Source organism: Amblyraja radiata, chromosome 3, assembly GCF_010909765.2.
Source record: "Amblyraja radiata isolate CabotCenter1 chromosome 3, sAmbRad1.1.pri, whole genome shotgun sequence".
NCBI lineage: Eukaryota > Metazoa > Chordata > Chondrichthyes > Rajiformes > Rajidae > Amblyraja > Amblyraja radiata.
Window position 1 is genome coordinate 88,962,889 of NC_045958.1, and position 17,906 is coordinate 88,980,794.

Here is a 17,906-nt window from a genome sequence, read left to right on the forward strand (position 1 = left end):
ACTGCACACACTAACACAGTCGAACAGTAACAGGCAATCAAATCAACACACAAAACATTTTCGAAAAAAAGGTTTTCTCTACCGCAAATACTTACAGTATTATATTTGCAGTTTTTGCATGCTCCTTTATAACATTTTACATATCATTTTACAACAGTACAACGATTATTAAAACAAGGACAACTTCAATTCTTGATTTTTTAAAATGTATACAACAATGTCCCCAATCATCCCATTCCACCCACATTACTCTTCTCAACCAAAATTATTTCTGAAATATTGGTCATAGATTTGGTGCAAAAATGCTCCAAAATAAGGCTCAGAATGCACCAGAGAGCATCTAAAACCCCAGAGCTTCCAGGGCCCTTAAGCGAGCCCTGGACCCCGGCCATGAGGGACTTCGAGCTTCGCACTCATGATGTGCGCTGCGCGCAGATTATTTCACATAACATTTTTGTAATCCTGTCTTGCCACCCCCCTTTTTGAAAAGTTTTGTACGGGCCTGTCAAGGGTGTGTAGGAAGGAACTGCAGATGCTGGTTTATACCGAAGATCGACACAAAATTTAATACTAACTCACCGGGTCAGGCAGCATTTCTGGAGAAACAGGATGGGTGATGTTTAAAGGTTCCAACCCGAAATGTCACCTAATCCATGTTCCCCTGTGACCCACTGAGTTACTCCAGCATTTCGTGTCCTTTTGTGTTATTAACCAGCAACTGCAGTTCTTTGTTTCTACAAGTGAGGACCTTATTCCCTCGAGTGTAGGAGGCTGAGGTGTGGCAGAGTCCCGGGTACGATCCTGACTACGGGTTCTGTCAGTACCGAGTGTGCACATTTTCCCTGTGACTGCATGGGTTTTCTCCGGGTGCTTATAGTGTGTTAAATTATGAGGGAATTGACAGGGTGAATGCACAGAGTCTATTTCCCAGGGAGATGAATTAAGAGCCAAATGTTTATTAGGAATTATTAGGAAAGATTAAATAGAAATCTGAGTGGTAACTTTTTGACATAGAGTGTTGGGTATATGGAATGGGCTGCTCAAGGAGGTAGTTGAGGCAGGTGCTATAACAACATTTAAAAGACACTTAGACACTGGGAATTTGGACTAGCGTTGATGGGGCATTTTGGATGGGTTGGTCTGAAGGACCTGTCTCTGTGCTGTATGACTCTGTGACTTTAATAATACAGGCTGGCAATGACATTTGAGGCTCCACATGGTTCTTAATTAGAAGGGTTGCAATGGTCCAGAAATTACTTTTGCGGTTCCTGAGCGCTATAACACAAGTTACTAGTTTGCTCTGCAGAAGCTAGTGCTTATGATCTGATGTTGTGAGTTCAAAACCATTCATGACAGCTCGGGAGTTAATCAACGGTTATTTAAGAACCATCCCATTCCAAGATAAAATGTCAGAAAGACTCAACACGGAATTCCACATCTCTGTCCTCAGCAGCTGAAGTCATGGCGGAATTATTAAATACGGAGGTGAATAAAGAGGATGGAATTTTATGTATCAAGTGGCATCATTTCCTAATCCCAGTCCAAGGAGATAAATCCCAATCTCTAGTGGATTACGAGACAACAAATGGCTCACAGGTCTGGCCTTCATTCATTCCTGAACTGGACTGACACAATTAAAGTAGGGGGGTTTGGTTTATTGGTCCTTTCATTATGCAAATGGGATTAACCCAGAATGCCAACTTGATCAGCATGGGCAAGGTAGGCCGTAGGGCCTGTTTCCACTCTGTACAGTTCTATGACTCCCTAATACAAGCATCATGTCTTCTCGATGTCTGCACCTCTGTGATCCTGGAGACTCCTCAACAGGAGCAAGTGAAAACGGGAGAACATGTATGATGAGTGGGTCTGAACTACTGGAGTTAAGAAAGATGAGGGAGAACACATTGAAATTTACCGAATAGTGAAAGACCTGGATAGAATGGATGTGTAGAGGATATTTCCACCAGTGGGAGAGTCTAAGACCAGAGGGCAAAGCTTTGTAATAAAAGGACATACCTTTAGAAAGGAGATGAAGAACAATTTCTTCAGCCTGAGGGTGGTGAATCTATGAAATTCATTGCCACAAATGGCTGTGGAGGCCTTGTTCTTGATTAGTAAGGGTGTCAAATGTTATGGAGAGAAGACAGGAGAATGGGGTTGAGAGGGAAAGATAGATCAGCCATGATTGAATAGTGGAGTAGACTCGATGGGCTGAATGGCCTAATTCTGCACCTATGACATGAACATTCAAAGTTGGTTTTGGTAATAATAAGGAAAACATGGATAGGTGATGTTTCGGATCGGAACCCTTCCTCAGACTGATTGTAGGTGGTGCGGGAATGAAAGCTAGAAGGGTGGAGGGCAGGACAGAACTTGGCAGTTAATAGGTGCACACAGGTGAGGGGGGGGGGGGGTGAGGTTTAATAGGCAGATGGCTGGACTAAGGCAAGAGATGAATTGCATGGAGGGGGAGTAGCGAGAGAGCAACTCACAGAACTCCTGTAGGAGAGAGTAGGGGAACCAAGCATACCTTGAGGAGATTTCAAAATGTGGAAACAAGGAACTGCTGCTGCTGGTTTAGTAACAATGATACCACCAGGTCATCGGTTTCCAGGCTTTTTGCCATCAGATTGGATGGCACTAATCCCAGCTGTAACATCTGTTGCATCGGAGGCTTTAGGGTTGCTTAATGATGGCTAGTGCCATTTTATACCTCCATAGTATTACCCCTCTAGGGTTCAGAGTGCCCTGGCCTGTAAGTGCCTGGTGGCACAGCGGTAGAGTTACTGCCTTACAGTGCCAGAGACCCGCGTTCGATCCCAACTACGGTGCTGTCTATTACAGAGTTTGCACATTCTTCCTCCGACCGCGTGGGTTTTCTCCAGGTGCTCCGGTTTCCTCCCACATTCCAAAGATGTGCCAGCTTGTAGGTTAATTGGCTTCTGTAAATTGCCCCTTGTGCATAGGATGCAAAAACAGGTATAACAGAACTACTGTCTGGGTGATCGTTGGTCAGCGTGGACTCAGTGGGCCGAAGGGCCTGTTTAGGATTTAGTTTATTGTCATGTGTACCGAGGTACAGTGAAATAAACAAAACTAATCTATTTCCACACTGTATTTCTAAAAATATATATTTCCTTGCAATGAAGAAATGTATTTTGTAATAGGTTTGTATTGGATTGAAAACACTGACTACAAATTTCTACCATCTGGAGTCAATTCCATTGTAAATACTTATTCCTTAACTTCAAATGTTCAGTGAAGTTCATCCAAAACCTCCAGCACTACATTAGAACAAACTCCTTAACTCTTTGTGTAGAAACGAAGAACTGCAGTTGCTGGTTTACAAAGAAGAACACAAAGCTGCAGTAATTCAATGGGTCAGGCAGTCTCTCTGGTGACCATGGATAGGTAACATATTGGTCGGAACCCTTCTTCTGTAGAAGGCTCAAAAGGGTCACCTCACATGTCTTTGTTCTTGAGTCAAACGCGTCCTTCTGAATCCTTATACGACAAATAAATTTGTGACATAAATTTGAACTTGAACTTGAGTTCTTGCCCCTTCTGCTATTGGGAAGAGTTTCTCTTTGTCTGCGTAGAACAGAGAACAGTACAGCACACACTGTTCGGCCCACGATATCCGTGCTGAACATGATACCAAATCAGACGTATACCATCTGCCTGCACGTGTTTTTCCATTCCCTGCACATTATGTGCCTATCCAAAAGTTTCTTAAACTCCTCGATCATATCTGCTTACACCACCACTCCACATTGTGTTCCGGGTACCCACCACCCTGTGTATAGAACTTGCCCTGCTCATCTCCATTGAACTTAACTCCTATGACCTTAAAACCCTTGAGTCTTTTACATTTCTACCCTGGGAAAAAGATTCTGAATGTCGACCCAATATATGCCTCTCATAATGTTATACATTTTTTATATCAGGTATTTCTTCAACCTCTTATGCTCCAGGAAAAACTATCCAAGTTAGACCAATATAGTTAATACCCTTTAATCCAGGCAACATCCTGGTAAACTTCCTCTGTACCTCAAGTCTCCACATCTTCCCTGCAATAGGATCAGGGCCTTTCTACAACTACCTGACAGTTATATAAGACGTTGGTGAGGCCACATTTAGAGTATTGTATTCTGGTTTGGTCACTATGTTATAGAAAAAATATTGTCAAGCTGAAAAGGATGCAGAGAAGATTTACAAAGGTGTTGTCAGGACACGAGGGCTTGAGTTATAGGGAGAGGTTGGGCAGACGAGGACTTTATTCCTTTGAGCCCAAGAGGGTGAGATTTTGCAGTGGAGCAGTGAAATGGAAGGCAGAAAAGGTAGCACAGTGGTGGGAGCTGCTGCCTTACAGCGCCAGAGACACGGGTTCGATCCTGACTATGGGTGCTGTCTGTATGGAGTTTGTGCATTCTCCCTGTGACCGCGTGGGTTTTCTCCGAGTGCTCCGGTTTCCTCCCAGATTCCAAAGATGTGCAGGTTTGTAGGATAATTGGCTTTGTAACTTGTAAATTGTGCAAGTGTTCACTGGTCAGCGTGCTTGGTGGGCTGAAGGGCCTGTTTCCACACCATATCTCTAAGGTCCAAAGTCTAAAGAATTTCCCAGCTCAAGACATCGAACCCTAAAATATCGACACAAGGAACTGCAGAACCTTTCTTACCCCACTTGCCTGTATCGACCTATATCTTGCCTGGCATTGTTACCCCCCCCCCCCCCCCCCCACCATCTCTTTTTCAGCTTTATCTCCCCCCACTGCAATCAGTTTGAAGAAGGGTCCTGATCTGAAATGTTGCTTATTCACATCCTCCAGGAATGCTGCCTGACCCACTGAGTTACTCCAGCACTTTGTGTTCCAATCTAACCTTAATGCCAATGAAAGGATCCACAGCTAATGCGGTCAAGGGCTTGGCAAAAGCCGTTTTGTTCTGGGTGTGGCATTGTGGAATATAATGGAATCTCTGCAAATCATGAAATTGCAAAAATAAATAGTTTAGTTTATTGTAATTGTCATGTGTATCGTGGTACAGTGAAAAGTTTTTTTGTTGCATGCTATCCATTCAGTGAAAAGATTAGACATGATTACAATTAGGCCACTCACCGTGTACAGATACAGGATAAAGGGAATAACATTGAGTGCAAGATAAAGTTCGATTAAAGATAGTCCAAGGGTCCCCAGTGAGGTAGGTGATAGAAATGAAGAACTGTAGATAGACACAAAACGCTGGAGCAACTCAGTGTGTCAGGTAGCATCTGCGAAGAAAAGGAATAGGTAACACTTTGGGTCGAGATCCCTCCCCGAACCTGCTGGTTTATACCAAAGATAGACAAAGTGCTGGAGTAACTCAGTGGGTCAGGCAGCATCTCCAGAGAAAAATGATGGGTGACATTTCAGGTCGGGACCCTTCTTCAGATTCATGAATACTCAGATGGAAGGTCAGGTCCCATTCATTAGCTGATGATAGGATAGTTCAGTTGCCTGATAACAGCTGCAAAGAAACTGTGCCAATATTTGATCCAACAATTTTTATTTGTAGGTAATATTATTTTCTTTCTTGTTGATTGATAGCATGCAAGACGGTGCTTGTGAGCATGCCGTTCCCCTCTCTCAGATGCTGAAGGAGGCTTACTCATCTGGACAAGTCCCGCTGGACACTTACTGCGACAGCATGATGTCGGAGTCTTCGTCGCACGACATGTACTTTGACTCTCTCTCAGACTTGCACGAGGATGGCCTGGCCGGCAGCCCTGTCCTGGATCTCTCGGCTTTTCTCAACCAGGAGGAGATGAGCAAGAGCCTGGACCTGGCCCGGGTGGCCATTGCTGAGAACACATCAGAAGATGCCGAGGAGCCGGAGCTGGAGGACATCTCCCCCTACCTCCGCCTCCGCCCTCCCATCGGGTTGCCGGCGCGTCCGAGCGGCCTCTCCTCCCCTGGGATCATCGGACGGCCAGAGCCCTCCAGCAAGAATGCCGAGGTGAACGTTACTGGGATGTCCCACAGCCCGCGGAAGACCGGCACACCAAAGCCCCCCAGCTGTGAGGTCTTCCTGGGAGAATCGGACTCGCACTGGGAAACCTCCTCCCACAAGCCGGATCCCACCCACAATTCCGAGACCAGGGAGGCGCCCATCGTCCAAAGCCAGAATCCTCCCAGGAATGAGTTCTGCAACAAAGCAGTCTCCTTCATTGAGGAGCTATCGTCCATCTTCAGGACCGTCCGTCCTCGCCACTCGTCCCAGCAGAAGAACAAGACCAACGAGGGGGACAGCTCGTCCCCGGACAGCGGCTACCTCTCGCCGAAGAGCCACAGTAAAATCGCTGGGGAAACAGGAGCCGCGGGGTCCAGTCTGCGTCCGGCGCTCGACTCGGAGTCCGGCGTCAAGAGCTGCTCGGCGGAGCAAGAACATGATGCCGAGGACAAGACGGCAGAAGGAGATCTGCCCGGCACTGCTGGATCAGCCCCCAGATTTACCCAGAAGTTGAGGAGTCAGGAAGTCACTGAAGGAAGCACGGTGCGACTGGAGTGTAGAGTCTTGGGGAACCCTCAACCTCTGGTCAGGTAAGTGTGGGCTAGGTCCTGCTGCAAATATTGTTGGATTCATGAGGATGTTACAGGACTCGGGGACCTGAACTATAGGGAGAGGTTGAACAGGCTCGGACTTTATTCCTTAAGGCGCAAGATGATGAGGAGTGATCATATAGAGGTGGATAAAATCATGAGAGGAATTGAGAGGGTAAATGCATTATATTTTGCCCAGAGTAGGGGAATCGAGAACCAGAGGACATATGTTTAAGATGAGGCGGAACCTGAGGGGCAACTTTCTTACAGAAAGGGTAGTGGATGTATGGAACGAACTATTGGCCACCCGTGCGAAGAAGTTGAGGCAGGTACTATCACAATGTTTATAAAACATTTGCACAAGTACATGGATAGGATAAGTTTAGAGGGATATGGGCCAAACACAGGAACTAGTGTAGATGTGGCATGTTGGTCAGCGTGGACAAGTTGGCCCAAAGGGCCTGTTTCCACACTAGAACTATGTTGGTGGGACACACTATTATTACCATGTAATTCTCGGGAGATGTAGCGGTGAGGTACGAGATATGGTCCATGTTTGGTAAATGCATTTCCCTCACTTACCAAATAACATCTCAATCATTCCCTTTCTGAGAGTCAAGAATCAAGAGTGTTTAATTCGATTCATACAGCACAAAAACGGGTCCTTCGGCCCAAATCGTCCATGCCTAAGAGGCAACACGATGGCGTAGTGGTAGAGTTGCTGCCTTACAATACCAGAGTCACAGGTTCGATCCTAACTATGGGTGCTGTCTGTACAGAGTTTGTAAGTTCTCCCTGAATAGATTGTCCCTGGGTGCTCTTGTTCCCTCCCTCATTCCAAAGTTGTGTAGGTTAATTAGCCTCTGTAAATTGTTCCTTATCTTGGTTCTTGGTTCTTGGTTTCCTGGTCCTCCAAATTATTCCAAATGGAATTTAAACTGGAGGTGGTACCTCATGGTGGTACCCCATCTCCCCCCTTCCCCACACCTCTCTCCCCTTCCCCCTCTCTCCTCCCCTCCCCCACCCCTCTCTCCTCCCCCTCTCCATCTCCCTCTCCTCCCCCTCTCCATCTCCCTCTCCCCCTCCTCCTCCCACCCCCATCCCTCTCTCCCCCACCCCCTTCCCTCTCTACCCCACCCCCTTCCCCCTACCCCTCTGTCCCTCTTCCACCTCTCCCCCTACCCCTCCCTCCCCACTCTTCCACTTCTCTCCCACTTACCCCACCCCTCTCCCCCTCCCTTCCCCTCCCTTCCCCCTCCCTCCCCTCTCACCCCCACCCCTTCCCCTACCCCTCTGTCCCTTCCACCATTCCCCCTACCCCTCTACCCCTCCCTCCCTACCCACTCTTCCACTTCTCTCCCCCCTCCCCCTCCCCCTCCCACTCTCCCTCCCCACTCTCTCCCCTCTCCCCCTCCCTCCACACTCTTCCCCCTCCCTCCCCTACCCATCTCCCTCCTCCCCTCCCTCCCCCATCCCTCTCTCCCCATCCCTCTCTCCTCCCGTACCCCACCCCTCTCTGCTCCCCCACTCCATCTCCCTCTCCTCACCCCTCTCCCTCTCCCTTTCCCTCCTGCAGTCATTCACAATAATAATAAATAACAAAACATACAATAAACACGAATTAACATCCACCACAGTGAGTTCACCAAGCACCTCCTCACTGTGTAGGATAGAACAGTGTACATGGATCGCTGGTCCGTGCGGACTCAGTGGGCCAATGGGCCTGTTTCTGTGCTGTATCTCTAAACTAAACTAGAGCAAGTCTCTCCATCTAAGCCAGTTACATGTGTTTGGCCCACATCCCCTTAATCTTATCCATGTTACTGTCCAAGTGTCTTTTAGTGTTTCATTATAATATCCGACAAGGGAACTATGAAATTCTTACTTGTTGCAGCATAACAGACCCGCAACCACAACGCACAGAAATATATGATTATAAAACCCCCAGCTGCTGGAGAATTTAGCAACACGCATAAGGGCACTAGGAACAATTTACAATTTATACCGAAGCCAATTAACCTACGTAGCTGTTTGTGTTTGTAGTGTGGGACAAAACCGGAGAGCAAGGTGGTCATGGGGAGAATGTAAAAACTCTGTACAGACACCACCCGTAGCCAAGGTCTCTGGTGCTGTGAGGCCTTGACTACGGGTTACTGCCTTGTTTGAAGGACACATGCCAGATGGTGGATAATAAAAAGCAGACAGAGATGTGGTCCAGCACTGATTCTTGGAACAAAGACATGCAGCTTTGTAAACCACAAGAAAACAGTGCTTCAGAAACTGTGAAGTATCTGTTGACAAATTTACTTTACCTTTTGTAAATCGGAGTATATCACATCAAGAATAACACCACTGTCCTCCTCCACTTCAAGATGAGACAGCTTTCTAGGACTTTGGTTAGGCCGCATTTGGAGTATGGCGTGGTCACCCAAATACAGGAAAGATGGGGCAGCTTTGGAGAAGGGTGCAGAGGAGGTTTACCAGAATGCTGCCTGGATTAAGAAGGTATTAGCTACAGGGAAAGGTTGGACAGACTTGGATTGTTTTCTCTGGAATGCCAGAGGTTGAGGGGAAACCTGAAGAAGTATATAAAATCAGAGGAGGTGAAGATAATGTAGACACAGAACCTTTTTCTCCAGGGTGGAAAAATCAAAGACTAAAGGGCATAGCTTTAAGATGAGGGGGGACAAACTTTAAGAAGGTGTGCGGGGCAAGTTCGTTACCACAGAGGTTGATGGATTCCTGGATCGCGCTGCCAGGAGTGGTGGTGGAGGCAGAACTGCTGTAGATTTGGGAGCAACAGCAGCAGGAGTTTAGCAAGAGATACGACTGATTGGCTCTAGCCCAAGTGGGAGGAGAGAAGTGAAAACAGTTAAAGTAGAGGCCAAGGACAGGCAGACTTTACTCAGAACTGCTGTAGCTTTGGGAGCAACAGCAGCAGGAGCTTAGCAAGAGATACGACTGATTGGCTCTAGCCCAAGTGGGAGGAGAGAAGTGAAAACAGTTAAAGTGGAGGCCAAGGACAGGCAGACTTTACTCAGAACTGCTGTAGTTTTGGGAGCAACAGCAGCAGGAGTTTAGCAAGAGATACGACTGATTGGCTCTAGCCCAAGTGGGAGGAGAGAAGTGAAAACAGTTAAAGTAGAGGCCAAGGACAGGCAGACTTTACTCAGAACTGCTGTAGCTTTGGGAGCAGCAGCAGCAGGAGATAAGCAAGAGATACGACTGATTGGCTCTAGCCCAAGTGGGAGGAGAGAAGTGAAAACAGTTAAAGTAGAGGCCAAGGACAGGCAAACTTTACTCAGAACTGCTGTAGATTTGGGAGCAACAGCAGCAGGAGTTAAGCAAGAGATACGACTGATTGGCTCTAGCCCAAGTGGGAGGAGAGAAGTGAGTCAGTGCTGGGAAAACAGTTGAAAACTGAGGAATTTGGTTTGTAAATTGGCAAATCAGGCAATTTATCAGTCAATTTAAGCAAGACGGCTCTTAGCGAGCGGCAGTGAGTGAGCGAAGTGCCCTGTGTGAAAAGTGTGAGTCTTTGGCTCGAGAGTCTTCGGCGAGGAGGCTGAGGACAGGAGTCCACGCAATACGCTTGAGAGGTAGAGACGAAAGAAGGAGATGTCAGGCAAGCTGATTCAGTGAGATGCTTGCAGTATGTGGGAGGTCAAGGACACCGCTGGTGCCTCTGGCTGCTACAAATGCGAGAAGTGCATCCAGGTAGAACTCCTGCAGGGCCGTGTTGGGGAACTTGAGAAGCAAGTGGATGACCTCCGGTTCATCCGAGAAACGGAGTCGTTCCTCGACAAGTCCTACAGTACGATTGTTACACCTAAGGTACTGGAAGAGAGAAGGTGGGAGACAGTGAGAACGGGAGGGAAGCATGGAATGCCAACTTCCCCGGGTGTTGTACCTCTTGTGAACAGGTTCACCCACTTAGAAGCTGTCGGGACAGAAGAGTTGTTTACACTGGGCGGCGGACTGGCTTGTGATGCGAATAGGGCTGTTGAGCCAAAACCAAAAAGGCCTAAGGCAGGCAACGCCATTGTAGTGGGAGACTCCATTGTGAGAGGTACGGACAGGGGTTTCTGCGGCCACAGATGGGATGCGAGGATGGTGTGCTGCCTTCCTGGTGCCAGGATCCAGGATGTCACGGACAGAGTGCAGAAAATCCTCAAGGGCGAAGGTGAACATCCGGAAGTGGTAGTGCATGTCGGCACAAACGATGTCGGAAAGAAGGGGATCACGGAGACATGGTTCCAGGGTGACCAAGGCTGGGAGCTGAACATCCAGGGATATTCAATATTCAGGAGGGATAGAGAGAAAGGAAAAGGAGGTGGGGTAGCGTTGCTGATTAGAGAGGAGATTAACGCAATGGAAAGGAAGGACATTAGTTTGGAGGATGTGGAATCGGTATGGGTAGAGCTGCGAAACACTAAGGGGCAGAAAACGCTGGTGGGTGTTGTGTACAGGCCACCTAACAGTAGTAGTGAAGTTGGAGATGGTATCAAACAGGAAATTAGAAATGCGTGCGACAAAGGCAAAACCGTTATAATGGGTGACTTCAATCTACATATAGATTGGGTGAATCAAATTGGCAGGGGTGCTGAGGAAGAGGATTTCTTGGAATGTATGAGGGATAGTTATCTAAATCAACATGTAGAGGAAGCAACGAGAGAGCAGGCTATTTTAGACTGGGTAATGAGTAATGAGGAAGGGTTAGTTAGCAGTCTTGTTGTACGTGCCCCCTTGGGCAAGAGTGACCATAATATGGTTGAGTTCTTCATTAGGATGGAGAGTGACATTGTTAATTCAGAAACAATGGTTCTGAACTTAAAGAAAAGTAACTTTGAGTGTATGAGACGTGAATTGGCCAAGATTGACTGGCAATTAATTCTAAAAGGGTTGACGGTGGATATGCATTGGAAGACATTTAAAGACTGCATGGATGAACTACAAACATTGTTCATCCCAGTTTGGCAAAAGAATAAATCAGGGAAGGTAGTACATCCGTGGATAACAAGGGAAATCAGGGATAGTTTCAAAGCGAAGGATGATGCGTACAAATTAGCCAGAAAAAGCAGCATACCGGAGGACTGGGAGAAATTCAGAGACCAGCAGAGGAGGACAAAGGGCTTAATTAGGAAAGGAAAAATAGATTATGAAAGAAAACTTGCAGGGAACATAAAAACTGACTGCAAAAGTTTTTATAGATATGTGAAAAGAAAGAGATTAGTTAAAACAAATGTAGGTCCCTTGCAGTCAGAAACAGGTGAATTGATCATGGGGAACAAGGATATGGCGGACCAATTGAATAACTACTTTGGTTCCGTCTTCACTAAGGAAGACATAAATAATCTTCCGGAAATAGCAGGGGACCGCGGGTCAAAGGAGTTGGAGGAATTGAGTGAAATCCAGGTTAGCCGGGAAGTGGTGTTGGGTAAATTGAATGGATTAAAGGCCGATAAATCCCCAGGGCCAGATAGGCTGCATCCCAGAGTACTTAAGGAAGTAGCTCCAGAAATAGTGGATGCATTAGTAATAATCTTTCAAAACTCTTTAGATTCTGGAGTAGTTCCTGAGGATTGGCGGGTAGCAAACGTAACCCCACTTTTTAAGAAGGGAGGGAGAGAGAAAACGGGGAATTACAGACCAGTTAGTCTAACATCGGTAGTGGGGAAACTACTAGAGTCAGTTATTAAAGATGGGATAGCAGCACATTTGGAAAGTGGTGAAATCATTGGACAAAGTAAGCATGGATTTACAAAAGGTAAATCATGTCTGACGAATCTTATAGAATTTTTCGAGGATGTAACTAGTAGCGTGGATAGGGGAGAACCAGTGGATGTGGTGTATCTGGACTTCCAGAAGGCTTTCGACAAGGTCCCACATAAGAGATTAGTATACAAACTTAAAGCATACGGCATTGGGGGTTCAGTATTGATGTGGATAGAGAACTGGCTGGCAAACAGGAAGCAAAGAGTAGGAGTAAACGGGTCCTTTTCACAATGGCAGGCAGTGACTAGTGGGGTACCGCAAGGCTCAGTGCTGGGACCCCAGCTATTTACAATATATATTAATGATCTGGATGAGGGAATTGAAGGCAATATCTCCAAGTTTGCGGATGACACTAAGCTGGGGGGCATTGTTAGCTGTGAGGAGGATGCTAGGAGACTGCAAGGTGACTTGGATAGGCTGGGTGAGTGGGCAAATGTTTGGCAGATGCAGTATAATGTGGATAAATGTGAGGTTATCCATTTTGGTGGCAAAAACAGGAAAGCAGACTATTATCTAAATGGTGGCCGACTAGGAAAAGGGGAGATGCAGCGAGACCTGGGTGTCATGGTACACCAGTCATTGAAAGTAGGCATGCAGGTGCAGCAGGCAGTGAAGAAAGCGAATGGTATGTTAGCTTTCATAGCAAAAGGATTTGAGTATCGGAGCAGGGAGGTGCTACTGCAGTTGTACAGGGTCTTGGTGAGACCACACCTGGGGTATTGCGTACAGTTTTGGTCTCCAAATCTGAGGAAGGACATTATTGCCCTAGAGGGAGTGCAGAGAAGGTTCACCAGACTGATTCCTGAAGAAAGACTGGATAGACTTGGTTTATACTCTCTAGAATTTAGGAGATTGAGAGGGGATCTTATAGAAACTTATAAAATTCTTAAGGGGTTGGACAGGCTAGATGCAGGAAGATTGCTCCCGATGTTGGGGATGTCCAGGACAAGGGGTCACAGCTTAAGGATAAGGGGGAAATCCTTTAAAACCGAGATGAGAAGAACTTTTTTCACACAGAGAGTGGTGAATCTCTGGAACTCTCTGCCACAGAGGGTAGTCGAGGCCAGTTCATTGGCTATATTTAAGTGAGAGTTAGATGTGGCCCTTGTGGCTAAGGGGATCAGAGGGTATGGAGAGAAGGCAGGTACGGGATACTGAGTTGGATGATCAGCCATGATCATATTGAATGGCGGTGCAGGCTTGAAGGGCCGAATGGCCTACTCCTGCACCTAATTTTAATGTTTCTATGTTTCTATGATAGTGGTATTTAAGAGACTTTTGGATAGGCACATGGATGTGCAGGGAATGGAGAGATATGGATTATGTGCAGGCAGATAAGATTCATTTATTAATGTTCAAAATGGTCAAAACATTGGGAAAATGATTTTAAGATGAGAACATTATTATTTATTAGCTTTCAGCACAGATATCTTTCTTGGCATCATGTTCGGCACAGACTGTGGGGCAAAAGGCCTTTTCAATGCCAAGAAAAGACTACTGAAATCTCGAGCAAATAACGATCTGTTGGAGAAACTCGGTGGGTCAAGCAGCATCTTTGTTTAGTTTAGAGATACAGCACGGAAACAGGCTCTTCGGCCCAGCGAGTCCGTGCCGACCAGCGATCACCCCATACACTAGCACTATCCTACATACTAGGGACAATTTTCAATTTTTACCGATGCCAATTAATCTACAAACCTGCATGTCTGGAGTGTGGGAGGAAACCAGAGCACCTGGAGAAAATCCACACTGGTCATGGGCAGAACATACAAACTCCGTACAGGCAGCACCCGTAGTCAGAATCGAACTTGGGTCTCTGGCGCTGTAGGGCAGCAACACTGGGGGTTGTAGATTAGGGAGGTGGGTGACTCAGTGACATGGGCTGTTGTCTGAAAGTCCAGAGGCAAGCAGAAGCTGGGAGCAAGGCTTTATCGGTTCCCTGACCCTTTTACAGAGGACAGTTGGGGAAACATCCCTAAAGATTCAATCATTGTATCAGGCAGCTGTTAAAATTTGAGGAACAAGCCAATAAACATGAATGTTATATGTTTTGAAATCATTTTAATACTTTCTGCCAAGATATTTGCAGCTGCTGACGATTTAATATTTTTCCTACAACACGTGCTTCACTACACTCTATGTATGTAAACTTTATTTTCCGATGTGCTGCCCTTCCTGTTCCTTGGTTCCCAATGCTTGCTCCCAATCGCTTCTTAGGATGCCCTGAGCTAGTGGATTGAACAGTCTTGGTTCTAAAGGTTTCTCAATGAGTATGAAATGTACAGTGTCTGCCAACACTCTGATATCACCTGGCATTGCTGCCCGTACATGGAGTGAACACCAAAGCAATCGTTAGCTGTGTGTATGCTTTATCACCTTCTGATAAAGAACGTTTCCTTTCTGCTCTCTCATCAGCATATTCCACACGACATGAATAATCTGAATTCCAGCCTGAATATTGATTACCGAATACCCATTTTTCCCCTTCCTCCTATATTCCTCCCTTTTATTGACAATTCTCACCTCTTCTATCCTTATCTCACACATTTCCATCTCTGGTCTTTGTCCACCCACCTGCCTATTAACCCCCCCACCCGCCTCCCCCCTCCTCACCTGTATCCACCTATTGCTCACTAGGTTTTGACTTTCAGCTTCCTTCCACCCCCCCCCTCTCAACAAAATCAGTCTGAAGAAGGGTCACAACCAGAAAAATCACCTTTTAAACTTTATTTTAGACAGTGGTGCAGCAGTAGAGTGTCTATGCTGTACGTCACTCTCGGGATTGGGTGAGAGGGGAGGCAAGGTGTACCAGGGTCTTGTGTTGAGGGAGGATCAGCAACTCCTGGTTCCAAATCCTTAATTACATTGATGAATGCCAGTGAGAGGAAAACTCAGCTCACACTTCTGAAATATTAATGATCCTTCCATTTGCCTTTTAGTTTAATTTAGTTTTTTATTGTCACCGAGGTACAGTGAAAAGCTTTTGTTTGCGTGCTATCCAGTCAAAGAAAAGACTGTACATGATTACATATAAGCCATCCACAGTATACAGATAAAGGATATAACATTTAGTGCAAAGTCTAGCTGTTGTGGTGGATTTAAGTCAGGCGTCGGTCTCAATGACTGAGCTCATCGCGATTCCACATGAAGGACCGCCGCTTCGCACAGCGAGGTTGGAATTTTAGATTAAGTTCATGTTCATAAATTCTACAAGCAGAATTAGGTCATTCGGCCCCTAAAGTCCACTCTCATTCAATCATGGCTGATCTATCTTTCCCTCTCAACCCCGCTCTCCTGCCATCTCACCATAACCCCTGTCCCCCATACTAATCAAACTATATAACACGCGTGATGTAGGAAATTCTGAAAATTATAGGAAAGATGAGAATTTGGATAGGTGATATTTTGCGTTGGGACCCTTCTTTGGACTGATTGGATTGGAGTGGAGGGGTGGTGCGGGGAATTTACGTTTCGTTTCGTTCAGAGATACAACATGATAACAGGCCCTTCGGCTCACCAAGTACACGCCGACCAATGAACACCCACACGCTAGTTCTATCCTACATGACGTCAGGTCGCAGGCCTGCTGCAGCCTGGAGCTTACCTGGATCGGGTGCCCTCCTGTACTTCCAGTATTTGTGGGTTGTGCAAAAGAATTTCACTGTGCTGGCATATGTGCCAGTAAAAAACCATAAACCTTTGAAAAAAAACACTTAACATGCTGGGGGCAGTTTACAAAAGCTAATTTACCTACAAACCCACATGCCTTTGGAATGTAGGAGGTAGCCAACGCAGTCACAGGGAGAACGTACAAACTCCGTCTCGACAGCACCCATCGTCTGGATCGAACCTGGATCTCAGGCACAGTAAGGCAGCAATTCTACTGCGGGGCTAGAACTGAGAAAAATAGAACAATTTCTACAAGACACACAAACAATTCAATTCACACAAACATCCATCACAGCGAATCTCCTCCTCACTTTGATGGAAGGCAAAGTCTTTTCTCTCCCCTGTGTTCCATTTTTCTCCCGATTTTAAAGCCCCAGGCGGGCGATGGTAAGTCCCACGGCCGTTAAGGCCGTGCCGGGCGATGTACGGCCCCGCTCCAGGTCTTAATGTCTCAATATGGGAGCCCCCGGCGGGCTTTGGCATGTCCCACGGCCGTTAAAGCAGCGCCGGGCGATGTAAGGCCCCGCTCCGGGTCGTTCCAACCCCGCGACATGGGCGGGAGGAGTTGCGTTGTGGGAGCTCCGAAAAGCGGTCTCCCACCAGGCACCCGCGAGCTCCCGATGTTCCTGTCCACCGGGCCTGCGGCTGGAGCCTCCGAGCTCCGGAGTCGGGCAGCAGCAGCGAGCCACCACCGCTCCCCACACTCCGAGGCCGGCCAGCCCCACAATGGTGAGTAGTCTGCAGGCTCCCCGACTGGAGCCCCCAGGTCGTTCCGGTTGGAGGCCGCTCCACGGTACTAGGCCCCAACAACAATGGAGACCCGACCGAGAAAAGGTCGGGTCTCCTGTGCAGGGAAGAGATTTTAAAAGTTTCCCCCCGCCCCCCACATATACACAGTTAAAAACAGTATAAAAGAACGCAACAACCACACTTAGCTGGACAAAAAGATTAAAAAAGACAGACAGGTTGCAGGGGCCGCATCAACGTCGGTCGCGCCGCCATTCCTCACAAGTCAACGTGCGCGACGCATGCTTTCACAGTGACTCTCAGAGAGTAGGCTTGAACTATCTGCCTGTCAAAAGAGATGGTGTTGAGTTGCATCTTGCTGGTTTTAAATAGGCATGTAACAACTCCTGTTAAACAAAAATGTCTTCACCACCTGTCTGCATGGCTCACTCACCCAGCAATAGATCAGACAACATGGCAAAGGGTCAACAATTTGCTTTCTCAACTGACAGGTCTTGCTGCTCTGAATCAAAATGTTTTGTGTTCTAATCGCACTCCTGAGACTTTGGCTCAGAGGTTATTGTCCGTTGGCTTGGGTGTCCCCACCTGACCCCACTTTGTAGCACACACAAAGTATTCCTTCCAAGACCACAAGAATTTGCAGAGAATCGTGGATGCAGCCCGGACCATCACGCAAACCGGCCTCCCTTCCACTGACTCCGTCTACACTTCACACTGCCTCGGCAAGGCCTCCAGTATAATCAAGGGCCAGTCTCACACTGGTCACTCCCTCTCATCCCACCTCCCATCAGGCAAAAGGTATAGAAGTTTGAAAACGTACACCTCCAGGATCAGGGACAGTTTCTTCCCAGCTGGTGTGAGGTAACTGAACCATCCTATCACCAACTGGAGAGCAGTCCTGACCTACCATCTACCTCATATAACATATAACATATAACAATTACAGCACGGAAACAGGCCATCTCGACCCCTCTAGTCCGTGCCGAACACATAGTCTCCCCTAGTCCCATATACCTGCGCTCAGACCATAACCCTCCATTCCTTTCCCATCCATATAACTATCCAATTTATTTTTAAATGATAAAAACGAACCTGCCTCCACCACCTTCACTGGAAGCTCATTCCACACAGCTACCA

The 17,906-nt window shown here is 47.0% G+C and overlaps 1 protein-coding gene across 4 annotated transcripts in view; it reads left to right on the top strand.

Moving 5' to 3' along the window:
- palld (palladin, cytoskeletal associated protein) overlaps nucleotides 1-17,906 on the top strand; it is a 252,184-nt gene that overhangs the window by 9,210 nt on the left and 225,068 nt on the right. For all 4 annotated transcript variants that reach the window (XM_033018280.1, XM_033018281.1, XM_033018284.1 and 1 more), the window contains exon 2: nucleotides 5,586-6,578. In XM_033018280.1, coding sequence (XP_032874171.1) covers nucleotides 5,586-6,578 — 993 coding nt within the window. The remainder of the gene's footprint in view (nucleotides 1-5,585; nucleotides 6,579-17,906) is intronic.